The following is a 27,776-nucleotide window of genomic DNA, read 5'->3' as shown; positions in this document are numbered from 1 at the left end:
ATAGTTAATCTGTGAGCTTTTGGCTTCCCCATGCTGATGAGAGGGGAGTAGTTTAGGAGAATGGGTGTATAAGGTTTCAGTGGAGGTGCGGTGCAAAGTCCTGTTGGGTTCATTTGGGTAAATTCCTCCCCCATAATTATTATTATTTAACATTTACATTGCATTAGTCACTAAAGATTTCAGCCATGCTGGACCCGATTTTAATATGCACTGTGCAAACCTAGTAAACAAGAGTTCCTGCCTCAGAAGTTTACAGCCTAAAAGAGAAGACATAACAAGTGGATGAGACAAACATGCTCCCACTTTGGAGGTCTCAGACCTCCTTCCCCAGGGGTTTTGCACCTTCCCCCCCTTGAGGTTCAATCGATTTAGATGTCTTACCCCCCACTCCCCACAGGGTTCAGCCTGGCTTGTAGGAGGAGAGTGTCGCACCTTCCCTGCCTGCTAAGCATCCCAGCCCAGCCGCTCCCTTACAACTCCACCCATCAGGCTACAACCCTCCGAGCTCCCTGGCCAATCGCATAGCACCTCCTAGGGGAGCGGCTGTTACACTCTGGGCATGATGCTGCGTGGGCTGGACTGTTTCCCTGTGCACAGGCTTTGTAGGGGAAGGAGGCAGAGTAAGATGAGAGCAGCTGCTTCTCTGTACAAGGCCACACAGAGAGTGGAGGGGCAGAGTGAGGCTGGAGTAGCCATTTACCTCTGCCCAGGGTATTTTACTGCAGGTGAACGTCACCCAGGGCTGAAGAGGGTGTGCAAGGCCCCAGAACTGTGCTGTTTTTGTTGCACAGGGGTCAGGGAAACACATACAAATTAGTACACTAGGGCATTCTGTATCCCTTGTGCACAGCCAAGCTGGACCTTCCCTACTCCACTATAAAGTGGGGAGCTTGAAACCAGGGAAAAGGGCATTGGCTTGGGCACTGGATCAAGTGGACCAAAACCCCCATGTAGGGTTAGCATCTGCTACTCTAGCCTAGGGATTGATGTACCAGCTGCTCCCTGCCCAGCCTGCACTTGGAGATTGGATTCTTCCTTGCATCCCCATATCCACACCCCTGCTGTTTGGGCTTCAATCAGGGGCTGAAATTTACTCTCTCGCCATAAACATTTGCCTGCTACCATGTGCATATGTGACCACTCAAAGGACATATGCTCTGGTCCAGGTATTGAAAACAGTTCTAAAAACCAGGCAGTCAAACCATGCAAGTTACAGGGATTATTATGCAGGTTATACATTATTAATGACAATGTTTTGTCTGAATATCGACATATTTAGCCAGCTAATGGGTAACTCGTGGATGTTCGTTAACACTTTTTTGGTGTGTTGCATTATGAACAAAGCTGACTTCTCTGTAAGACTATCTAGCAGTTGTGAATTTTAGTTCGTTTGTTTTTAAATATGTTCTACCAGTTCTGTACTACTTACTTTTTGAAATAGGTTAATAGTTGCTATGGCTCAATAAATAACGTTTAATAGCACAACAATGTATTATTTTTTTTTCTCTTACAGAGGCAACAGAAATCGTTCTAAAGGCTCAAATCCTAGCTGGAGGGAGAGGAAAAGGTGTTTTCAATAGTGGATTGAAAGGAGGGGTCCATCTAACTAAAGAGTAAGTCTCTAAAATTCGAAAGACATGAGTAATATGCTACTTATAGTATTGAGGCTTTTGCAACGGCTGTTTTAACTGATCAAAATATCTTTAATACATGTTAGTAAATTGATTTTTTCCCTTCTTTTGTAGCCCTAAGGTTGTTGGGCAGCTTGCTGAACAGATGATTGGGTACAATCTCGCAACAAAGCAAACTCCAAAGGATGGCGTTAAAGTTAAGAAAGTAAGATTTTTTCCTCTTCCTTAAAAATTGAAGGTTGTTCAGTTTGCAACTGTAAACTAACATGCTGTAGTGTGTGCCATTGTGTTTTCCATTCCTTTTTTATTGAAATGCCTGATTGACTGCATCCTATTAATGTGACAAAGGAAAATGTGTTATCTTTGCTTCCTTTTAAATGTTTGTTCGCCACTGAATATTTTGAAATTGGCCAGGGCATACTCTTCATTTTGCTGTGTATGATGAAGTGAATGCCTAGAAAATTCTAACCCGATCTCTGTAGCAGAAATACGCCTTTTGGTACACCTCTACCCTGATTTAACGTGACCCGATATAACACGAATTTGGATATAACGCGGTAAAGCAGCGCTCCAGAGGGGCGGGGCTGCGCACTCTGGCGGATCAAAGCGAGTTCGATATAACGCGTTTTCATCTATAACGCGGTAAAATTATTTTGGCTCCCGAGGACAGCGTTATATCGGGGTAGAGGTGTAGGTGACTTCAAAAGGAGAAATATTACATTTTCTCATTTTGGGTAATTGCTTTTTCTAGGATCCCAAAAGTGCCTTTTTTGTGGGGTGGGCATGTCCTTAATTATTGGCCTAAGTAAGAGAAACTTAGGTAGCCCTTCAGGACAGGCTTTCTTAGACTTTCACCCTTCAATTAAATCCTGTAAGTAAGGCTGCTACTGGAAATTTTCAGATTTTTTCGTCTCTAACTTTGCTTTGTTGAGAGAGGACATATAATGAAGAGCTATGCTGTCTATTTGATGCCAGGAGACAGTGTGTTATGCAAACTTCTTTGGCATGAGTTGAAGAAAAAATAAGTAGTTGCTAATGTACTGTCAGTGTCTTGGCATTGGCGGAGAAAGAGGACATGTAGCTGAAGAGATGCTTTTTGTTGAGTGTTTGAGGAATGTTCTGTTGTGTGTCTTCAGCAATATCTCTGTGGGAAGAAGAAAGGCAGACTATTACAGTTCCTGATAGAAGTTTAATTTTAAATAGTAAAAAGAAGAAACAAAAATTACTACTACCTCTCAGAAACTCTGATAATAAACACAAAAGAGACATTTCTCAGCTTACAGCTGTTCTCAGAATATTGTGTGGTGAAAGCTCTCTTCCTCTGTAAACGCCTTAGTCTTATTCCTTTTTGTGCTAGCTGAACTGCTTGAAATACTCCAGCAGAGGAAGACTTGTTGTCCCTCCGCCCCAACTGATTAGAAGATTGTGCATTCGTTTAAATAGTCAAATCTACAAAGCAGACTTCTAATTTTCATTGGAAATCAATAGAAAATGAAAGGTCTGTATTTTCAGAATGGATTATTTAAATGAAAGCACGCTAACTTAATTTAGTAGAGAGAGTAGGAAGATGCTCTTACATAGTGGATTTCCAAAAAGCTCTATACAGTATGTAGTGTAAAGATAAGACGTATTACTTGTAGCTTCTTTTCTCCCCTTCAACACATTGCTTCTGTAAATATATAGTGTCAGGAGCAAGAGGATAGAGTATATCATGGAAACATAGTGACTAGATTTGGATGAATAGTGCAAAAAATTCCCATGTATATTTGATTGGCTTTTTAAAGAAAATTGTCATTTCCTTAAATAGTGTTCCTTTTGTGTTTTGCTTTCCATGAAAATTCATACCAGATAAAATAATCATAAGCTATTCTCATCCAACCAGAGAAGACAGAGAATACTGTGTAGCTTATATAACCCTCACCTAAACGATGTTGTTTAGGTATCAAGCCAGAGGGATTTTAATAAAGAAAAAAAAATCCAGCAATGAATAAATCAGAGAAAATCAATCTGTTCAATTGTTCTGTGAAGAGAGAAAAAGCTAAATTCAGTGTAATGATTATTACAAATTATTGTAGTTGACTGGAGAGTGTATCCATATGAGATATGGGGGTTTTCGCCTTTCTCTGCGGCATGGGTCACTTGCAGGTTTAAACTAGTGTAAATGGTGGATTCTCAGCAAAACTTGAAGTCTTTAAATCATGATTTGAGAACTTCAGTAACTCAGGCCTGGTCTACACTACGGGATTAATTCGGATTTAGCAGCGTTAATCCGAATTAACCCTTCACCCGTCCACACTACAGAGTCAGTTAATTCGAATTAAAGGGCCCTTTAAATCGATTTCTGTACTCCACCTCGACGAACGGAGTAGAGCCTAAATCGATTTTGTTAATTCGAATTAGGGTTAGTGTGGCCGCACACCACCGAATTACTGTGTTTAAGTTAATGGGGTAGTGTGGCCGCACACCACCGAATTAATGTGGTTAAAAACCGAATTAAGGTGCTTAGTGTGGCCGCGCACAATCGAATTTATACAACCTGTTTCCCAAATTCGAATTATCTAAATTCGGATTAATCCTGTAGTGTAGACATACCCTCAATCAGAGGTTAGGGGAATATTATAGGAATGAGTCGGTGAGGTTTTTTAGGTGGTCAGACTAGGTGATCATGGTCTCTTCTGACCTTAAAGAAGAACATCAGGTGCTCAGATACTACAATGATTAGCACAGTGTACGTATGTATATAGAATAGAATATGTGTATTTTTGCTGTCCAGCAAGGATATGTGGAAACATATTACAGTACACGTAAAAGCATTTTAATGTGGAGCTAGGATTTCTTTTCAATATGCATGTGCATTTTGTTGTTGTCTGGCGGGTTGCGCATCAGTAGTAAGGGATTGATAGCCATATTTTGTGTTTCTCGTAGTAGGTAGCCATTTTGTTCTAAATGTAAAATGTTTACCGTTGCAGAGTTTTTGGGCATTTCAGCAAATTGGCATATTCTCCATCTGCATCACATGCACAAGTTTTCTTGAATTGTACTGCAATAACCAGTTTACAGTACATTTTGTAAAAGCATTTTATAATAGTAATGATTTATCTAGGCTTTATGAGATTGCCAAGCAAACACACTAGCCCTACTTTATACACCGCTACCCCAAAATAACGCTGTCCTCAGGAGCCAAAAAATCTTACCGCGTTATAGGTGAAACCGCGTTATATCAAACTTGCTTTGATCCACCGGAGTGCACAGCCCCGCTCACTTGGAGCGCTGCTTTACCGCGTTCTATCCGAATTCGTGTTATATCGGGTCGCGTTATATCGGGGTAGAGGTGTACTACGTGGATACATATATGAAAAGTAAATAATGGTAACTGGACTGCTGTGCCCTCGTTACTCAATAATATTTTGGAGAAAACAGACCTTTATAATGATACATATCTCTCTCATTCAACAGAAGTGTTTTTGTGAAAAGCTATTGACTCCTCTTAAAAGATACGTATGGGGGGAGAGGGGACAACCTTTACTTTCTAGGCAGACTCTGCTCTTGTTAGCATCTTGGAACTAGTTGCAATTTTCACAGATTACAAGTCATTCAGAGTATTAGTATCACACGGTAGTACCAGGCTTCACAATCTTAGTTGTAGGATAGAATTTCATCATTGTATGTGATAGCCAAATGGATTTTGTATCTCCAGGATAACATTTAACATATAGAAATTTTTGTGCGCAGAAAATGTCTGGTAGATCTTAGAGACAAAAATAAAAGGTAGCTGTTTGAGCAGAGGAGAGTGCCTTCAGTAACCTCTGCATTTAATTATGGCAATGGAGATTCAGGAGATTGTAGGCATTTTTGTTTTATTGCAACAGGAATATAAGAAGTCTTGTCCTATAATTTTGTTAAACTAAATTACAAGTTAGTAAGGAAAGACATTCTTACATTTTTCACCTTTCTGCTGTTTTAGAAATTATTTGCCACTTTAGAAAATTAAATAATCATACTACTTTCAACTAGGTATTTTATAATTATTTTACAGATGAAGAGATACATAGATTAAATTACGTGTCCAAGACCACACAACAAGTTGGTTGTAGGTTTGGGATTAGAAGTCAGGATTTCCTGCCTCCAGTCTCCTGCTCAAACCATTTCCCCATGCTCCTTCTCTTTGGGTTTGTTCACACAGAAAAGTTATGCAAGCTAAGGAGTGAATTTAAACTAGTATACTTATGCCAGTATTACTCGGTGTGTGGACAGTCTTATTTTGGAACAAGAGTGGCTTTTTTCAGTGTAGTTTATCTCATTGAAAGGCATTTGGGCTAACCTAAAAAACCCACTCTTGTTCCTGAGTAAGTGTCCACATAGAGAGTTATATTGATATAATTATATTGGTGTATTTATATGACTATAACTGGTAAAACTCTGCCATGTAAACAGGACCTTATATTCTTATTTTTGATTAAGTCACAATGGTGAGGATTTGTTTCTTAATGCTGGTGGAAAAGTCCTTGAATAAACCAGCATCACCATTCACGCTGATGGGATAAATTGCTCGGGTCCTGGCAACAAAATAAAAATAGCTACTTGTTGCAAAGTGGATTTGGACAAATCTTGCAAATTTGCAACACAGACACCCATGACCATACTTCTCAGGTGATGATTTCGAAAACCTGCACACAGGTGATGGAACTTAAAGTTGCACAATGCATCTGGACAACGGGTGTAATTTCTATTGTCAGAATCAGCAGGTGTTAGTGATGAAAGGCATGAGCAGGTGTTGAGTTCTAGGAGATAGCAATATTGTACTTCATTTTTAAGGATAAATGTTAAAGGTCAAAAACTGTCTACAGTTAGAATAGTCATGTAGAAAGTGCAGTTTGTTATCCAAAATTGAGTTCTCAAATGTAGAACTGTCTCTTTCTGCTTATGTGCCTACAGAAGTATTTAAAACGTGGCTGTGCTTCTTAAAATTGATACTTCTTAAATAAACAGAAGTCCCCTTGGCTCCTTTAGAACTTGGCAGCTATTTTGTGAGTTTACATAAAATCCTCTTATGGCACCCTGGAATTTGGAGAGTCTGGTTATCTGAGCAGGCAGTCTTCTGCTTATCATGACAACTTAGATAACCTGATATCTGTGCCTTTTCTCCAAGCAATAAGAGAATTAACATTTCTAATATATGATTCAGTATCAAAGGGCCATTTTAGATTTCCATGTGAAATTAGACATTTAACTTACAGGCAGATTGTTAGAAGGCTAAATGTTAAAGCAAGAAAATATGAAGTTATCAGGGTGGCTTTATAATAACGGCTTTCCCAGGACATTTTTTCAATAAAACTGCTGTGGAAAATAGGATAATGAATCTTCATACTTTTCATCATAAACAAAGCAGAACAATACAATGAAAAAAAGCCCCAAATTCTATGTTTCCTGATGCACTGGCCTGGAACGATGGAGTTAGTTGCTTACGTCACGTGAACACCAGGTAAAAGCCCAAGTTGAATTACATGTGAAGGACTGGCACTTCTTGTCCTACCTTATCTTCCAAATTCTCTGATCTCTTGCCCGCCTGACTTAGATGGCATTGCAGATACAAATTACTGCCCCTTTCTCACTGGAGGTGGATGGGAAATGTTACACAGTGGGAGTCTAAATGTAGCAATGAACTCTACCGTGAAGGCCAAGTCACCCACTTCAAAGCAGATAGACTCTGATGACGATGATTTCCTTAGGGAAGACTGAAAGAGTTGCTGGCCATTAGAGACAGTAGCCACTAGTCCACTCTTTCCTCTCATCCACTGATGTGTCAAAGCCCCCTGTGATGTGGCTGGTCAATAGGTGATGACAGTCTTCCAAGCCTTAGGTGGCACTGGATGAGGAGCCTGATTTATCAGTGATTTTGCTAGGAGAGCTTCCTCATTAATTCAGGAATATTACTAAGGTATTCGGAGTTAGGCATCTCGTAACATAAGAACAGCCATCTAGCCCAGAATCCTGTCTTCCGACAGTGGCCAATGTCAGGTGCCCCGGAGGGAATGAATAGAACAGGCAATCATCAAATGATCCATCCTCTGTCGCCCATTCCCAGCTTCTGGCAAACAGAGGTTAGGGACACCATCCCTGCCCATCCTGGCTAATAGCCATTGATGGACCTATCCTCTATGAACTTATCTAGTTCTTTTTTGAACCCTGTTATAGTCTTGGCCTTCATAACATCCTCTGGCAGAGAGTTCCACACATTGACTGTGCATTGTATGAAGAAATACTTCCTTTTGTTTTTTTTAAACCTACTGCTTATTAATTTCATTTGGTGACCCCTAGTTCTTGTGTAGTGAGAAGGAGTAAAAAACACTTCCTTATTTACTTTCTCCATTCTTCTTCTCCTTCTTCTTATCCCTTCTTCCATTATGTTACTTCTTCTGTCTTTTTATTGTCAAGAAAGGAAGGAAAGCCTAATGAGGGGATTCCCGATTAACCATTGGCATATGCCTCTCATTAATAACAAATGGGCAATCTCTGACACTGCAGACTTCTGTTTGCATTCTTATACCAGGCATTACATGACTGACACTTGTTTCTTACCAAGATGGGACTTTTAAAGATAAGGTAACTTTTTTTCCCCTTACATATTTCTTCCCTTTGCTCTAACCCTATTCTACTTGCAAGAAACTTCTAGGCATTCTACACTGATCAGTGGAGGAAATTAAAATTTTTACCTGGAAAAAAAAAATTCTGTACCATGGATGCCTGTCAGTTATCATCTTGAACAACTCAAGGTGGTTCTTCGAGTGCTTGCTCAAGTCGATTCCATTCTAGGTGTGTGCGCGCCCATGTGCACAGTTGTTGGAGATTTTAACCTTAGCGGTATCCATAGGGTTGGCTGTGGCGCCCTCTGGAGTGCCGCGCTCATGTGTCAGTATATTAGGCGCCACCAGCCCTACGCCCTCTCAGTTCCTTCTTACCACCCCTGGCAGTTTGTCGGAGCGTCTTTCCCTTGTCTAGCAAGTGGTTAGCAGGTTCTCCTTTGGTTTCTGATTTAGTGCTTTGTAAATAGTTTTGTTGGTAGTAACTAGCTAGTGAAGTAGTTGTTAAGCACTGTAGTTTTAAGTTAGGGTCCCGGCGGGGACTTTGCCCAAGGCGGAACATGCCCCAGTCTCCGGGTTTTAAGTCCTGCCCTTACTGTAACAGGCCTATGCCTGTTAGTGACCCCCATAGCAGCTGCCTGAAGTGCTTAAGGGAATCACATGTCAAGAAAAGTGTCGCATCTGTAAGAGCTTTCGTCCCAGAACACAGAAGGAGCGCGACATCCGTTTGAGGGCCCTCCTCATGGAGGCTGCTCTCTGCCTGGCCTTGGGACTGTCCCAGACAGACTCAACTCCCAGTACTTCGGCCTCTGTGCATAGTACACCCCTGACACCAGGTTCTACCTGGCACTGCTCCCCTTTGCTGGTGCCCAAGAAGAAATCTAAGAAGTGTGACCTGGCACTGAGCAAGAAAGACCAAGGAGCATCAGGTGAAAGACCAAGGGGCATCAGGTAAAGGACCCTGTTCAGGCTGCTTGCCCTGAAACCACAGATTGAGACACCGGTCACCATATGGCTGGCACCGGTCATCCTCCCGCCAATTGTCTCCATGGTGTAGGTCACTGGCACTGAGACTGTGGAAACATTCGCCAATGCGGTACTGATCCCCCCGCTCCCGGCACCAATCCGCTTACTTAAGGCACCGTTCATCCATGGTGATGGTTAGCCACCAGACTCAGGCGTGGAAGGCCCCACTGTGGTCACCAGAAGGGGATTCCTTCAGCACAGAAAGGGAGTTCAGCCCCTCACGGAAGTAGCACTGGCGTGACTGGGCACCTGAGGCTACATCCACCTCCACAATGCTGCCCTGGCAGCAGGACCAGTGGCCAGCGCAATGGTGCTACTGGAGTGCCTGGGGCATGCCGGTTATGCTGATGCCTCCTTCGCCCCAATCTTTGGTAGCTGCTTCAGAAAAGCAACAGACAGCATGGGTGGCATGACAGGATTGGTGCGCGAAGCACAATCGGACGCCGGGGTGGAGGAACGAGTGCCCACCCCCCAAAACCTCCTTTCCCCATGGGGGATGAAGCCCTGGGCCCTCCCCCGGTGGTCCAGTTGTCCTCATCTCTCCAGATGAGGCTGTTGCGGGGCCCTCTCATTCTAGCCCACCGGACAGTTTTAAGGAGCACCAAACCCTGCTCCGAAGGGTGGCCACAAACTTAGGCCTAGAGGTGGAGAGACGTGTCTCACTTCTGGTGCATGATGGGGTCCTAAAGATTGCCAAAGCCCTTTGGAAAACTCCATTCTCAATCCCACCCACTTCCAGGAGAACTGAAAAGAAGTATTTTGCCCCAGCCAAGGGGTTTGAATACTTGCATACCCACACTCCCCCGGGTTGTTGGTCATTTCTGCGGCCAATGAGAGATGCAGACGGGCAATCCAGTTCTATCCCCAAAAATAGAGGCCAAGAGGCTGGACCTTTTAGGAAGGAAAATTTATTCCACGGCCAGCCTTCAGTTCCAGGTCGCAAACTACCAGGCTCTTTTGGGGAGATATAACTTTAACCTATGGGACTCCCTCCATAAGTTCAAGGACTCCCTGACCCAGGACTCGGCCCAAGAATTTGGGGCCCTTGTTGAGGCGGGTACTACAGCGACACGGTGCTCCCTCCAAATGGTCTTGGGACGCAGCTGATTCGGCGGCCAGGGGGTCGCTTCAGCAGTGGTCTTGAGGCACAGTTCTGTAGGGCTGCTACGTGGTCATCTGTTCACATGTTCACATCTCACTACGCGCTTACCCAGCAAGTCCAAGACGACGCTGACTTTGGTAGAGCAGTGTTGCAAGCTGCACAACCATGAACTCCTAGCCCCTCTACAGGAATACTGCTTGTGAGTCACCTAGAATGGAATCGACATGAGCAAGCACTCGAAGAAAAAATGGTTAGTTACCTTTCATAACTGTTGTTCTTTGAGATGTGTTGCTCACGTCCATTCCATTACCCGCCCTCCTGCCCCTCTGTCGGAGTTGTCGGCAAGAAGGAACTGAGAGGGTCTAAGGACAGCGGCGCCTAATATACCAACGCATGAGCGCAGCACTCCAGAGGGCGCTACAGCTGACCCTACAGATACCTCTAAGGCAAAAGTCTCCAACAACTGTGCACGTGGGCGTGCACACACCTAGAATGGAATGGACATGAGCAACACATCAAAGAATCATAGAATATCAGGGTTGGAAGGGACCTCAGGAGGTCATCTAGTCCTACCCCCTGTTTGAAGGGGGACCAATCCCCAGACAGACTTTTGCCCCAGATCCCTAAATGGGCTCCCTCAAGGATTGAACTCCCAACCCTGGGTTTAGCAGGCCAATGCTCAAACCACTGAGCTATACATCAAAGAACAACAGTTACGTAAGGTAGGTTACTGTTATGGAGGTTAACATTTTTAGGTTAGGGTTTTTGATTGTTTTGATTTAAAGAATCCATGTTATTTGTACGGTCTTCTCACCACCATTGACTTAGGCTGGGAGCCAAAGGGAATTGGACACTGAACTCTAATTTAAATTCAATCGGATCTGGTCTCCTAACTCCCTGAGTGCCCTTTGAAAATCCCACCCTTAGCTCTTGAACGTATCACTTAGCAGTATTTTAGTGACACTTCCATTAACATTTTTCCCTGTTTCTTTGTGCTATGGGAACTTTGTCTGAAGAATACAGATAAGAGTTTCTGGTGCCAAAATTTCAGGTGCCTTTTGACGGGTGGTTTTGCTTGACCTATCAATAGAGCAACTGACTCAACCATTTCAGATATACTGGTGCAGGTAAAAGTTCTAACTGCAACAAACCAAGCCCATTTTCCATATCCATGCTTGTTCCGTTAACAATAGTGACAGATAGATGACCTGCTCTTGGGATACTGGCTTTTCATTTCCCTTTAGAGCAGCCTTGAATAAAAAACCTTTACAAAATAAAGTAGTTTTCTGTATTATTTGTTATTGGCTTCCTTTAACTCTAGTTTTCCTTAGTCTGCTTTTGAATAGTTGCTTGTTTGAACTATTCCTTTAGCTCTCCAGATGTTTGGTGAAGAAAGCAAGGGAGAGGGAAAAGGAAGCAAAATTATTGTAAGGGTGAAAATGTCTTCCCATTCAAAAGTCCATAAACAAATACATCTTCCCTCCCTTCTGCCCAGCTGATAGAGAGGAACTTTATTTAATTTCTTGTTTCTTATTTTTTCCTATTCTGTTAAGAAGTACGGACAGGCATAAGGTAAGTGCATTCTTCCTCATGTACTCATTTAGTAGAATATCAAATAAATTGGTAAAAGTTTCTCATTTATAGCCGTGGAACCTTGAAATCCAAGGAAGCATTATTCAATGGAATACATCCTACAGTTAAACACCAGGAGCCTTACGTTTAAAACAAATGTGGGCCATGATTTTATTTCAACAAAGTTACACCAGCAGTAAATCTGACCTTGTGTATTTCATTCATTAAATAATGGCTACTTCATGAATAATGGTATACACAAAGCCTTAATCTAAGATGACTATTTAAAGCCATTGATTTATAAGCAGCCCAGATCAGTAAGTCATTCTCATCTGATACTTGTTTCTTAGCCCACTTAGTGAACTGAGTTGCTGGTCTCTGTAGTTTCCATTGAAAGGGTGTCCATGTTAGAGTCATCACCACCAATCTGATGAGGCTCATTGCCACCCTTGGTGGTTGTCTCAGTAGAGAATCTAGAGAGAATGGAATTGGAGAGTGAATCACTCTGCCCCAGGGATGTTCCCTGGACTTCAGGGTTGAGGTAGAGAAGCACACATTGCTACCGTGCTTGAGAGAGAGAGCTCCAGTCCTGGGCTTGTCAGTCTGGCACCTATCATGATAACTAACAGCACCTACTAATAGTAATACAGTGAAGTTATTTAACATGAATATTTAAAGTAATTTGATATCCTTATGCCAAAAAGAGTTATTTTGGGGAGTAACGTGGCAAGTGTAAAAGTGTGCTTAGTCTCTTAAATGGCTGACAGGAAGTCCATCCATAACAACTTCCTTTGGATTACTGTTGCCTTACACATCAGTCATTGCTATTAGGTAATAGGTCTGATGACCAACAATCCAGATGGAAAAGTGAGTATAGTTATTACTGTGCTGTAACAAAATGGGCACTCAGCATGTCTCTGGCATTTTTTTCATTCATGAGGACAATGGTTCTAATTAATTTACAGTAGCAGTGTTTTGTTTTTGGTCCTACTGCAGGTCAGTGCACACAGATTCCAAACACACAGGTGTAATGTAAAGTCCGTACTTCCTTGGAAGCTAAACTATAGATCATAGATAGGCATGAGTGTATTCCCCCATTTATGCTGATGGAGAGGAGCAAAAGTATGGGGATCTGTTGTGAGGGGCGTAGAAGGGGAGGAGTTGCAGCTCCATGATATGGAGGCATACTTTGCAGTTTCGTTCCATGTGAGTTTGGGATCCTTTATATTAGAAGAGGAGAGAGCTTTAGAGCTATCATCTCCTTGGGACATGGTGGGTTGCTAGGTGTAAATCTGTACTGGAGTTAATGCCATAGCAAACAACCTTAACTCCTCCTCTTGGACCTTCTATCCTCCTTGGAGATGTCGCCTGGGCCATCAATAGTAGACCATCTTCTTAGGAAGAAGTAATTCCAATGGGCAGCACAGAGCGGCTAAGGCTTGTTCTGCAGGGCTGCTGTCTTATTTCTCTCAGGATCCCTAATCTCCACAGGGTTAGCAAGCTATACGTACTCACCCATCCCCTGCTTAAGTGCTAGACTCATGAAAGAATGGAAAGGAAATGCTGAGATTCTCCCTAGAAGTTGTCATCCTCTGCTTTGGGGTTTTTGTTTAGAAGGGATAATTTACAATTATTATTATATATTCTAATGTAAATGGCTATAAGGTATAGGAATTGAGAGATTCAAGAAGAAAAAGGCTAATGGAGTATCTGGTGCCTGTAACATAAAACTGCAGCTGCTTTAAGACTGTGTTGAAGTATGAGCCACTATATTCTCTGCTAGCAGTTCACAATGGTGTAAAATTTTATCTGTTTCTTCTGATTCATAATTGCTCTTTGGATTTTATGACATTTCGTGCTCCCAGATACCACAACAAATTAAAAAATATTATGGTTAAATCTCACCAGCCAAGATATACCAGTTAAAAAGAATGTTTGGTTTTTTCCCCCCCTGTTAATTTTTAGGTGATGGTTGCAGAAGCATTGAATATTTCGAGGGAAACCTACTTTGCAATTTTGATGGATAGAGCTTCCAATGGACCTGTGATGGTTGGCAGCCCACAGGGAGGTGTTGACATAGAAGAAGTGGCGGCTACTAGCCCGGAACTTATCTTTAAGGTATCAAAATAACATTTCAGATTCAAATTGTAATCAGATTTCCAAATGAAAAAAATGTCCTCTGCAGAAAGATTAAAAAAAAAAAATTTAAAATTTCCTGTAACAAAATAGGGACCTGATCCTGGGAGATGAGGAAGGTTCAGCACCTCCTGGTGTCAACCCTAGACCTCTTTTCCTAATCTAGGCAAAGTCTTAGTGAGACAATTGCTCTAAATTTCACGTGTTAAACATCACCTGTATATGAAGCATTTTCCTAAATGTTTCTTAGTATCTTTCATGTTTCACTTTAACTAATTGGAAAGTGTGGTTAGGCTAGTTCTTTTGCAGGCAGGCTTAGGGTCAATACCATGATTGCCAATTAAAAAAACCCTACACTTAATTTCAAAGGCGGACGTTCTCAATTATTTCCTCCTCTTAGTATAGGTTTAAGTCTTGCACCTCAGATACCACTGTGTTGTCGCTGTTGGCACGTACTCACTGCTGAATGATGAGTAACGCATTCTAGTATTTATAATGTTTCTGTGGCTTGATAATGAGTAGATAAGCTATTCATTTGGGAAAATAATTGATACAGACGTATAATTATGTGGGGGGAAAAGCAAAAATATTTAATGCACATTTTGAAATTATATAAACTTAGTAATATTACTGGGCAGCAATACCACTGTCTTGGAGACTTTCCAGAAGATGTCATAAAAATTAACAGCCTAAATATTCATCAACGCCATCTGTACAGTAATTAAAAATGAAAACTGGTGTCAGATTGTCTTGTCAGTATGCCACCCTGAAGAATTATATAGTTTTTTGGAAGGACTGTTTTATAGATGGTGTGATAATTATAACATACCCTATAGGCAGCTGCTATAGCCTGAATCTCCGAGAACTTTGGCAAACTGCCATACTTTAATTACTAATTTGCAAATATATACTAAGCATTTTTCTTTTCAAGTTATAAATCTCTACTCAGATTGAATACCTTAATTCTCTTTATGTACTGTATTGTAACAGGAGGAAATAGATATTTTTGAAGGTGTAAAGGACAACCAAGCATTGCAGATGGCAGAAAATTTAGGATTCAAAGGACCTTTGCAACAGCAGGTAACTTGACAGGGAAGGGTTCAATTGTCTTCAGACAAAGGATGTGGAGGTGCCAGTTCTGCTAAGTGATTGGTTCTGAGAGGTTTTATGCCATTTAGGGTAATGCTTAAAACGTTTGTATCTTAATAAATTGAACCTCTCTCATAACAGGTGTTGCCTATTTTAGATGCAGGTATGGGTGCTAACAGAAAATTTATTGTTCCTGAAATTAAATAGATTCAGTCCTTGATCTTGTGAGTTCCATTGATTTCAGTGGGTGTAATGGGTTGGCCACATGGATCCTTTTGCTGGATCAGGTCCTTAATATCTCAAATGCAATATGACAGGAATCAATAAATAGGTGTTTTGTATAGCAGAAGAATGTTTTACTTTTTTAAAGTCTGAGACACAATCAAACAAAGGCTGCCAGTTTGCTGAGAGGATTCTGAGAGTATAATTTTCAATGCATCAGCGCTTATCTCTGTTTTATGCTAGGAATTCTATATAGTACATAATATCACAAGAAACAGTGCTGGAGTGAATCACTTTGTAGATAGGAAACAGCTGTATTTGGGTTAATGTTAATAGGTGTTAAAGACAGCTATCATAAGCTCTTTCTTCATACTTTTCCCCATAATATCAAAATGCCTTTTCTGTAGAATCTTTGCATTTTTAATACAGCACTTCTAATTATTTTCCATCCCAACTGTGCAATTAACAAATGCATAATCATTAAGTTGATTAACGCACATTTGAAGATTTAGCAGTATCTTCAGTGAGAACGAATGATTATCTCAAACCTTTCAACCCTTGCAAAGTTCTGGTACTTAATTATTGACAACAATACTGGGACTGTTAAACTGAACTATTGTGTATGTTTCTTTCCATGTACCATAACCTCTTCAATGGGATTTACTGAAGTATGTAAATGGAATAAATAGGTCAGTAAATGAAAAGGTCCATCTGAATAGCAACTACTTCTAGGGTATGATTCTGTGCTGCTCCTCTAAAGGTACGTCTACACCTCAGAAAGACCGACTGCAGCCAGTCTGAGAGCCCGGGGCTAAAACTGACTCAGAATCGCGCTGCGGGGCTAAAAATAGCAGTGTAGACGTTTTGGGTTTGGGCTGGAGCCCGGACTGTGAAACCCAGCGATGGGGGTGGGTCTCGGAGCCCAGGCTCCTGCCCCAGCCTGAACATCTACCCTGCAAGTTTACAGCCCACAGCCTGAGCCCTGCAAGTCCGAGTCAGCTGACCCAGGCCAGCCACACGTATTTAATGGTTGTGTAGACCATACCCTTAGGGTCTCAGCACAGAACTTGCAGCCTAGGAGCCAGGGAGCTATGGTGGCTTTAAGCACCTTTGTGCCCTCCTGATTCTGGGCTGCTGTATAACTTACAGCTGCCTTATGGCTCACAGTGCTGCCCGGACTCTCCTTCGCGCTGCAGGTAGTGGCCTCATCCCCAGGATGTTCTGTCTGCCCTGGCATGCCCCCTACACCAAGGCTTGCAGGAAATAGCCGTAGGGCTGTTGTCTACACTCAGTGCCTGTGCTGGGAACTTCTGCCCTGATACCAGGCTTTTAGAGCCCCTTATACCGTCCCTGCCCTTTTTTCCTTGTTATAAAGGGCTCGGAGTGGGCGTGAGACTGTCATCCCAATTTTATAGACCTGCTCAATGCTACCTTAAAAACAAGAGCATGGCTAAATTCTGATGCAGTAACGAATTTCTAGTAGTTAATGTTACATGAGCTCCTATTTTAGTTGATTTTAATCATATATTAGTTTGGTGCAAATTGTATTTTTTATTTATTTATATGGATTTAATGTCTACTACTATTAATGTCTCAGTCACAGGGGCGCAATTCCTTGGGAGAGTCACCCATAGAACTGAGAGCAGGATTTGGCCCATTTGGTGTAGTCCCGAAGAAAGTGCAAATATATGTGCATACAGAACACAAACACACACAATTAGAGCTTGGCAAATGTCTCAGAATGGAATTTGCATTGGCTGTGTTCATTGAACCTTTTGAATTCACTTTCTGCAGATTTTCGACTGAGCAAGTTTATTGGCAGAAACGTTTGTAGAAACTGAATATTATGCACATATTTGTGAGAAGTGAATGTTTAATTCAAAGATGAGTATTCACACCAGAAATCTCATTCTAATAATTATGCCATCATCCAGTGAGGAAACAGGTTACATATTTCTGTGTCCAATTAAAACTGAGACAGATAATAGCTCAAATATTAAACACAAGTTACAAACTGCTTGGGAATGGCCCACAGAACAAGAATTTGCGGGGGAGGGATAGCTCAGTGGTTTGAGTATTGGCCTGCTAAACCCAGGGTTGTGAGTTCAATTCTTGAGGGGGCCATTTAGGGATCTGGGGCAAAAATCTGATGGTACTTGGTCCTACTGTGAAGGAAGGGGACTGGACTCAGTGACCTTTCAGGTCCCTTCCAGTTCTATGAGATAGGTATATCTCCATATTAAATTAAAAAATTACGTTTAGAGATTATTTGGCACATATTTAATAACAAATAAGTTTAGAAACCTGGAAGTTGGTACTGGTACAATATATATATAAAGCACAACCATTCCCTCAGTGTTACACAACTGTAGTATTTTGAGATAACGGTCCAACAGTAGTAGTGGGGTTTTTTCATAAAGGCAGAAGCAACATAAAAGCAAGTTTGGTTTTTAATTTGGTTCCCTTCCTTACTTTCCAAAAGATCCCAAATGTTTTGGTTTGAGTTTTTGATTAACTGACCCACTGACCAAGAAAAAAAGCTTTGGAGTGTGTGGTTTTTGGGGTCCCAATCTTTCTGCTACCTCATTGCAACCAATAGGGTTGCAATATGAAAATTCGTTGCAGGTAGAAAGGTTGGTTTACTTAGCTAACCTGTTAATAGGGGAACGGCAGAGGAAAACAGTGGTTGGGGACTTAATATTATGTCACGATTAGCCCCACCCACCCACAGCCACAGAGAGAAAGGAGGGGGCAAAGAACAGCAGTGGGGAGCAGGAGAGGCCGACTTTTTTAAATAAACAAACCCAATCTTTCAATTGTTGTTTCTACAGGGAAAAGTTGCATTTTGATGTAGGAGGGAGATTTATATTTTTTCTAAACAGATTCAGCAATTAATCTGCACTCATCAAATCCACATTGCTTCTCAGTTTCTGAATTTAGACTCATTAACGTAACTACTTAACTTGAATATCAGCATACTGGAGAAAATATATTCATTATGAACTCAAAAACTTCTTTGATTGTGCTTAAATTAAGCTTGTTTATATTAACGATGCTGTTCATTTTACTGAAAATCCCCAGTTTGTATACTATGAAGATAGCATTTACAAAATGTTTATCAAAACTTTTAGGCTTTATTCTTAATATTTTTGGTAAGGTAAAACTCCATTTGAATTAAATACTCCTGTAATTCTGTAACTGAGAGCTGCTGTAATCTTCTACCAGACTTGAGATTTCATGTAATTTGAGATACTAAAAATAGATGTAAAGGTTTACTGTTGCCTTTTTGTGCATGCGACTTACAAATCACTTGATCAAATTTAGGCAGCAGATCAAATTAAGAAGCTGTACAATCTTTTCCTGAAAATTGATGCTACTCAGGTTGAAGTGAATCCATTTGGTGAAACTCCAGAAGGACAAGGTAAGAAATGAAAGAAAACAAATCAATATATTATAATTCTTTCTTTATGCAAACTATACATTAAATTGCATGGATGGCGATAGCAGCAGCTTTGCATTAATTTCATTGTGTAATTTGATTTAAGCAATATTCATAAATGTTCCCATGATAGATTTAAACATGGCAATAGCTTTTATGTCATCTAAATACTGAAAGTATCCGCGTCTGCCTGTTGCTTGGTGACAAACAGCAACTTTTTCTTAGTATTTTTGCTCATGCTATTGTAATTAGTGGGCTAGAGAGGAAAAAAATCATCATTTTAGGATTTCATCTTGAATGTACAGGTAAGTTGCAGTTATAGGTGCATGAACATGAAAGATATCAGAGCATAGGAGAGAGGAAGACCTATTGGACTAATGGAGTTCACACCTGATTGTATCCTTTGGGAAGGTGAAGGATTTGCTTCCCCAATGGAAGTAGGTATAATATTAAGACTTTGCAAGATAAAGATGGGAAGCTGCTTTATCTTGCACGTTTTCTGTTGGTGGCTTTTTCTGATATAACCCTGCCTTTCTGCACTCTTGGTATATTAATTACACCAGCTTGTCTTCACAGCAATTTACTGGACGTGTGCAATACACCATTTATGTTTCCTCTGGGTTGGCCCCTGTCTCTTTACAATGTTGTAAATGCATTGAAAAACTATAGTCTTGAAAATATAATAGTAAGTTAGGTTTGGTGCAGTAGGAGGATGTGTTTGAATTTAAGAGAAGTGGTGGAGAACAAAAATATCGCCCTAATCCTTTACATCAAGTCATTAATAATGGGACAAACTGCAAAAGTCTTAGATATTCAGGTAAATCTTCAGGACGGAATTGAATGGAGCAACAGCATCTAACCTGGCAGGAAGAGCTGTAAAGAAAGGCATTGATTCTTGGGAGATGTGTTCCATGGAAGAGCAGTGAGAAGAGGATTTATTTCAGGAGTGGCGTAACGGAGTGGTGGAGAGGAAGCTGAGGAGGCTATGGCATCAAGGAAAAAGGTTGTGGTTTGGGTGTGGTCAAGTAGAGTGCTGGTGCAAGGAACCGGTATGAAGTGCAAAGGATGGCATAACTCAAAGCTGAATCTGTGTTTCAATGGAGTATAAGAGCAGCAGACTTCTCATTCATTTCAATAGGCAGCAACCACATTTGGCAATCAGCCATTGTGTTATACAACCAGGATGGAATTTTTCAAAGACAAGGAAGTAGGGATTGTTGGGCTGGCTAACGCTATGTATTACAATAAATAAAATGTATTATCAAAGTAGAATATGACATCCATGCCGCTCTTTGTGATAGTATTATAGCAATTAGTGGGTGGCAAATTATTCACCATATACTTATTTAGATTTAAATGAAACCTACAATCTTATATTATAAGCTGCTATTAAAATAATGAATGCTAAATGCACGTACACACAAGTGTTTAGAACACATTCCCATTATCAGACCCAGATCACTTTTGGGTTTATCTACACATGAACATAAGAATGGGCATGGTGGGTTAGACCAATGGTCCATCTAGCCCAGTATCCGGTCTCTGAGAGCGTCCAGTGCCAGATGTTTCAGAGGGAATGAACAGAACTGGGCAGTTTATCAAGTGATCCAATCTCTGTCATCCAGTCCCAGCTTCTGGCAACCAGAGATTAAGGGACACCTAGAATGTGGGGTTGCATCTGTGACCATCTTGGCTAATAGCCACCGATGGACCTATCCTCCATGAACTTATCTAATTCTTTTTTGAACCCAGTTCTTCTTTTGGCCTTCACATCTTCCCCTGGCAATGAGTTCCACAGGTTGACTGTGCGTTGTGTGAAGAAGTGCTTCCTTATGTTTGTTTTAAACCTGATGCGCCCCCTCCTGTAAGTAACCAATACTCACTTTGCTACTTCCTATGGTCCCCCACTCCATTAATCCTCTCCTTCCAACAGGATATCCGTTTTTAAAGAGCCTGTAATATGACCTAGCAGCTCTTGCAAGTCTGTTTGCCAGGGCCTGTCAAAGAGGCTATCAGAAAAGTTGGACCCTGCAACCATCATGAGAGAATAGTCAAAGGAGCTTGTTGGAATATGTCAGTCAATACTCATAATATCTGGAAGGTCTGTTAATTCTGACTATTAGGTTCTCAAACAGTACCCATCACCCTAGCATCAGAGAACCTGCCAAAATTATGGCATGTAACTGTAAGGATATGTTTCTTCTCTGGCTATTCCCTCCATTTATTAGGGATTACATATGTATTTTGTATTTATTTATTGTGGTGCTGTGGGAAGGTCTTGCGCATTTTACACTGAAGATCATGAGGTTCAGATTCACCCTGATCTCTTCTGAGATTTAATTCCAGATTCATGGGCCCCTTGCTGAGAAAGCTCTGCTGATGAACACGAGTTTCATTTTTTTTTTCTGTGAAGTGAGGAGTGCTGGATAGCAGGGTCTAAGGCTGACACATTTGGGATTATTGGAATTTCAAAAATGGCATTTTTTTGTGTGTGGTTGTATTTATTTAGGTATCCAGAATGAGTAGGTATTCATGTGGATGCTGAGGATGTGAACAGACTTAATTATCAGATGCCTTCGGTGGAAGGTAACGTTACGTAAGGGGCAGGTTCCTCCATCTCCCCATCAGTACCACCTAAGTCTTCTTCTGAGATACTCTTCGTCCAGTTGCTGATATCAGCCACGTCACTGGTTGGCTGAAAGATGATGCTGTTAGTGTCAGCTGTGAAGGTAATACGGGGCTAGATGTCATTGGCTTATTGCTGGCATTTTTGGTCTGTAACGTTTCACAGTCTGCTCTAATGGCTTCACTGAGATGAACAAGACGAGAGAGTGGACGGATCCCTATGGTATTCACACCTAGGGCTTTGAAGGTGGAGGAGACAGTATCTTTTACGTGCCTCTCTCTAGGTTTGGCCTGAGAAGGATCTTTGAAGCTATTTCCGCACGATCCACTAACTCCTTCAATTTCTTTGAGTCAGGGCAGCAGGGTTCCATAGTTGGCCATACCAGACGCTGTGGAGAAGTCAGGCAATAAGCTTGTAGATGCATGGCCCATAAATATGGTTCATAAACAGCAAAAGATCATCCTTCACTAACATCAGCCCCATCTCTATTTGCTGTCCTGGCCAGAAGCCTGACAGGGGAGGGATCCAAGAAACTGGCTATGTTTAGGTGAAGATGGAGATGGCCCTTGGAGAGTTTTCTAATTAGCTTGCTCCAAAATGGAAGGAGGTTGGATAGTGGGCAGTATTTGGAAAGTCACTGGGGACATGGCTTCAGGGCTGCTGATACTATGTCATGCTTGGGAGTTATTCTATTAAATATGAGAAGTGCTGGCCCAGAATAGTTCAATAGGTCAAGATTTAGCAGAGCCTCTGATGGAGGAGAGATGGAATTTCTTTACCTCTTCCATGATCTACCCCCCCCCCCAACCCCCCCCCCACACACACACACACACACTCCTGTGACAGAACCTCTTTATAATGTGCACTTGTTTTCTTCCATCAATGCTCATGTTTTCTTCCCTCCCACTTCCTCTGCTGCAGTTTAGTGGAGAATAATGTGGAATTCTGGGTTTGAGAGCAAGGGAGTGGATATTTGAGTGACAATGTGTCAGTGGATGTGGTTAGTGAGTGTTACAGAATCATAGAATATCAGGGTTGCAAGAGACCTCAGGAGGTCATCTAGTCCAATACCCTGCTCAAAGCAGGACCAACACCAGCTAAATCATCCCAGCCAGGGCGCTGTCAAGCCGAGCCTTAAAAACTTCTAAGGATGGAGATTCCACCACCTCCCTGGATAACCCATTCCAGTGCTTCACCACCCTCCTAGTGAAATAGTATTTCCTAATATCCAACCTAGACCTCTCCCACTGGAACTTGAAAACATTGCTTCTTGTTCTGTCATCCGCCACCAATGAGAACAGCCTAACTCCATCCTCTTTGGAACCCCCCTTCAGGTAGTTGAAGGCTGCTATCAAATCCCCCCTCACTCTTCTCTTTTACAGACTAAATAATCCCAGTTCCCCCAGCCTCTCCTCATAAGTCATGTGCCCCAGCCCCCTAATCATTTTCGTTGCCCTCCGCTGGACTCTCTCCAATTTGTCCACATGCTTTCTGTAGTGGGGGGACCAAAACTGGACACAATACTCCAGGTGTGGCCTCACCAGTGCCTAATAGAGGGGAATAATCACTTCCCTCGATCTGCTGGCAATGCTCCTACTAATACAGTCCAATATGCCGTTGGCCTTCTTGGCAACAAGGGCACACTGCTGACTCATATTCAGCTTCTCGTCCACTGTAATCCCCAGGTCCTTTTCTGCAGAACTGCTGCTTAGCCAGTTGGTCCCCAGGCTGTAGCGGTGCATGGGATTCTTCCTTCCTAAGTGCAGGACTCTGCACTTGTCCTTGTTGAACCTCATCAGATTTCTTTTGGCCCAATCCTCCAATTTATCTAGGTCACTCTGGACCCTCTCCCTACCCTCCAGCGTATCTACCTCTCCCCCCAGTTTAGTGTCATCCACGAACTTGCTGAGGGTGCAATTCATTCCATCATCCCGATCATTAATAAAGATGTTGAACAAAACCGGCCCCAGGACCTACCCCTGGGGCACTCCACTTGATACCGGCTGCCAACTAGACATCGAGCCATTGATCACTATCCTTTGAGCCTGACAATCTAGCCAGCGTTCTATCCACCTTATAGTCCATTCATCTAATCCATACTTCTTTAACTTGCTGGCAAGAATACTGTGGGAGACAGTATCAAAAGCTTTGCTAAAGTCAAGATATATCACATCCACTGCTTTACCCATATCCAAAGAGCCAGTTATCTCATCATAAAAGGCAATCAGGTTGGCTTGCTAGTGGGGTAGATTTATCTGTAAGGATATTTTGGAATTTAAGCTTTGTGGGCAGACCGTTCTGGTTTGTGTTTACTTGTCTAGCAACTGGGAGGAATTTGATTTGTGCCTTTAGGAAATGGTGGTCAGTCCAGGGGTGTTTCTTGTCTATGTAGAGCCTTAAAATCGCATCCAGGATATGACTGATTGTCCATATAGGCCCAGAGATTAGAAACTGAAGGTAGAAAATGTGGAGGGGAGATTTTGGGTTATTACAGCAGCAGGCATTGTCATCATGGCTGTTGAAATCTTCCATTCCAATAGGAAAAGATAGTCACCATGTCAGACAGCATCTTCATCAGCTCCTTTGGGAGGAGTGGTGCTAAATACAAGCTTTTTAATTGTCCACAGTTACTTTGTACATAAACTTCTTTTCGTTAAAAACTAAATAGAATAGTTGTAATTTAGTTTGGTTCCCTTTGCTCAGAAATTCAAGAACTCGGTTGTGAGTAGAGACTGTAACAATCTTTTGTCCAACTGGCCAACAATCTTTTATTCATTAAATCAAACACAGAAGAATTGGCAGAGTAGTAGACAATAGACTTTTCCTGTGCTTTAGATTGAAATTCTGTTGGTATTAGTGACTACTAGAAACTTAAACAAAAGCCCCACTTGATAAGTGTTGTTGCAGCTAAGTTGTTTTTTGTTTAGGTTTTTGGACATTAACATGCAGTATCACAAAGTGACATTTTTAAAACAAACATCAGTAGAAATAATTTTCTTACAGTTCCATGTGACAGTAATTCAGAGATTGAATTATAAGCATGATCAAGTGTATGTGTGTGTTTTGAGTATAATGAGCAGTAGTCAAATAAAACTGAATTAGGAAAAAATGATTAATTACCAAAATTTATAAATGCTGCCTTGATACAAGAGCATGTTTCTGGTGGTTGTTGGTGGGGTTGTTTTGTTTTTATTTTCTGTTGTTTTCAAAAACCCTAAAGTATTTTGTATAGATTTTGCATTTGGAAAACGAACAACAGTATTTCAGAGTGGAAAATACAATTTGAGAATTTTAGTACAGTATTGGATGCTTGGTTTCTAGTTCATCTAAGATGCACTAATGACATAGAAATGGATTAATGACCTTTATTTTATAAAATCTTATTCAGTTTAATAAATTTAAGTAAAATTCCTATCAATCAATCATAGCTTTATTAAGTTTTCACCCAGTTTGTGAAACTTTTGTTCCGTGGTACAAAGCCAGGACTGTTGTCCAATGTATTTTCACCAGAAGCCAAGTTTTAAACATAAAGGGAAATTCTGCCCTCAGGAACCCCAGTAGACCAAATCTTGCTTGCCTCGTTTATGTGAAAAATCCTATTGACTTCACTAGAACAAATTGGAGTAAGGTGAGCAGGGTTTTTGTTTAGTGTGTGGGTGCTGGGTGGTGCTGGTGGTCTGTGATATACAGAAGGTCCTACTAGATGTTCTGGTGGTTCCTTCTGGCCTTAAAAATCTATGACTCTATGGTTTTTCTATTCACTAAAATGGGGATGCATAGTCAAATAATTTGAGTAAAAGCAAGGTATTGAAATATACACTGATAATGGTTATCTTGTTTGGATCATTTCAAAAGGTGGGGTCCAAATGCTCTTGATACGTATAATGGGGTAAACTGGCTCTTTAAGAGTAGAGGGAGGCCAGAAGACCCCATTCCAGGGAATTGGAATGATCAAAGGCCCAGGAAATGGCCTGGTGTAACAGAAGAGAGACTGCAGTCCCAGGAAATTTGGTGTTGGATGGGGGGAAAACCCCAGGACATTGTTCTTTTAAGGCCCCGGATCAGGAGCCTTGTAGTGTAGTGTGAGGCAGGGTTCCCCTCTCTTCCAGCAATTCGGAGGAGCCCTCTGGATGAGGGCAGTATATCAACTGCTTTCTCCCTCAAATGGGGAGACACTGGCAAGAGAAGGAAGCCAGAGCCAAAAGGCCAGACTCCAGGGAGAGACAGCTATGAGAAGTGACCCTGTGAAGAGCTCCATGTGAATGGCGGAAGAGCCAGTAGGAACCTTTGGATGGCAATGATGGACTGTTTGGAATTGTTTGTGGGCATTAAACCTGCCCCAAGCAGAGGGTGTAAGACTTATGAGAGAGGCTGTAAGGGGCCCTGAAGAGGAGAACAGAGGGAGGCTGCTGCAAAGGGAACTCCAGCCACAAGAGACTACTCAGGAAGTGGCAGCCTTGTTATAATAGGATTGTGATGAACAGGGCTTATCATATCAGACCTTTTATAGACGCACGATATCTTCAAACAAGTAAATAAATACTGGGGAACAATCCTGGGCTGGTAACAGGCTGGACTCAATTAGCAAATAATATGCCGTTTGCCTACTAAAGATTTTTTTTTTTAATGTATTAGAAACTTTCCACTTAAATTAGAAGACGTTAAGGGCTGAATTCTCTGGTTCAGGATTTGCATGCGAAACAGACCCAAAGCTGTGGATTGCTGCACAGGGAGAGGTTGCTGCATGTTTCATCTTTCGGCTGTGTGGACCTTCTGCTGCTAGAGAACTGTTGAGAAATCGCTCTGTTGAGAACTCCAGCATAAAAGGCTAAGGCTGTGACCAAATCTGATGGGTGTGTGGGAGCAGGGAGGCCAGTGTCTGATGCTTGGGGGACGCATCTGACCTGGAGCTGGGGCAAAGAGTGAAGGTAGCATGTAGGTTCTGCAATTGGGTAGAAGGAGCATCGGGAAGCTGAGTAATGAGTAAGTGCAGGTATTGGTGCTCTTGAACAAGATCGTGCTCTGTAGCTGAGAGATTGATGCGGGGAGCCAGGTTAGTACCTTCTACTGATGAGGTTTAGGGCAGTGGAGAGGTGAGTTGATGTAGCTGGGACAGCCTCTGAGCTTTTCAGGAATGGCTGAGGGTGCAGAAGGTGGCCAAGCAGGGCATCCTCAGAAGGACTGTCGCAGTGGCCGCACCACTTTTTTCCACTCTTCTATACCAGGTGAATGTAGGAGGGGAGCAGGAGCAGAGTGCCTGCAGGAACTGCCCGAGTGGCAGAGATGCATGGAATTCTCCCTCTGCCCATTTTCTGCGTTGTTCACAGCAGAGGATGCCAGCAGCATTTCATCCTTTAAAAACCTAACAAAAAAGAACAAAAACCCCAACACCACACCCTTCTGTATCTAGGCCCATTTGAATAGCTTATTGCAATTATTTATCCTGAAAAAATACAGCACAGCACATGAAGAGAGTTTGTTCTTGTCAAAATAACAATTCAGATGGGCTTATTTTTTGCTGCTTTCATTTTTCACTTATGTCTGCATTTCTGTTATGAAATGTATTGTCCTGTGTGTTTCCTTTTGTCGCATTTTGTAACACATTCCTTTATTAATACTCTTGGGTCAAAGGCCTATAACTGTCAATATTTATTTATTTATTTTTTTATTCTCAGTGTAAGCTGTTGAATTAGCAACTCCCCAAATCTTTTACTACTAAGAAAAACAACAAAAACTCTCCATGAATATAAGTATTGAAGCTTTCTTTGATATTTGTTCAGAAGGAAAATTCATTTGTATAATCTATCATGCGTGTAACAATGTGCTTTTGATGGTGAAAATTGTTTGATAAATATTAATAGGTGTTTTTTTTTTCTTGCTACATTGTACATAGTGTGGCCTTTTGTGAAAGATGAATGTTCCACAGAAATAAGATTCCGTTAATGTGACATTGAAAATGTTTATGTCTAAGGTAAACTTAGAATGGAAAACCAAATGCCCCCCAAACTGCATTTTATTCTAGCTCTGGGCGTTTCATTAAATAAGCCAGGTACATTCGAAAAGGGAAGTTGGTTGCATGGTTCTGATGTTGGTATAGGCCCTAATTCATTGTTAACAAAAATTAATGCATTACTAATACATTGGAAAGCATATTATTGACTTCACATATTCCTTATTCTAGCAGATTCCCACATGACATACTCGCATAATTTGTATTTATTATAGGGTAAGATCTAGAATCTTCCATGGGATATTTATCACATATGTACACTAGTAAGTAGCTCTCCAAAACTGCAGTAGCTGAGACTGGTCTTGATCTATTGTGATTTATTCCAGTATTGATTGTGAGTCG

General features: G+C 41.5%; 1 protein-coding gene across 1 annotated transcript in view; it reads left to right on the top strand.

The window, feature by feature from the left end:
• Window positions 1-27,776, top strand: part of SUCLG2 (succinate-CoA ligase GDP-forming beta subunit) — a 219,919-nt gene that overhangs the window by 93,384 nt on the left and 98,759 nt on the right. Inside the window, exons 3-7 of the mRNA XM_026650233.1 lie at window positions 1,514-1,613; window positions 1,746-1,836; window positions 13,878-14,030; window positions 15,039-15,128; window positions 18,684-18,780. Coding sequence (XP_026506018.1) covers window positions 1,514-1,613; window positions 1,746-1,836; window positions 13,878-14,030; window positions 15,039-15,128; window positions 18,684-18,780 — 531 coding nt within the window. The remainder of the gene's footprint in view (window positions 1-1,513; window positions 1,614-1,745; window positions 1,837-13,877; window positions 14,031-15,038; window positions 15,129-18,683; window positions 18,781-27,776) is intronic.

Source organism: Terrapene carolina, unplaced genomic scaffold (assembly GCF_002925995.2).
Source record: "Terrapene carolina triunguis isolate 2854851 unplaced genomic scaffold, T_m_triunguis-2.0 Scaffold89, whole genome shotgun sequence".
Classification (NCBI taxonomy): domain Eukaryota; kingdom Metazoa; phylum Chordata; order Testudines; family Emydidae; genus Terrapene; species Terrapene triunguis.
Note: the sequence above shows the minus strand (reverse complement) of the source record. Positions and strands in the feature narration are given on the sequence as shown.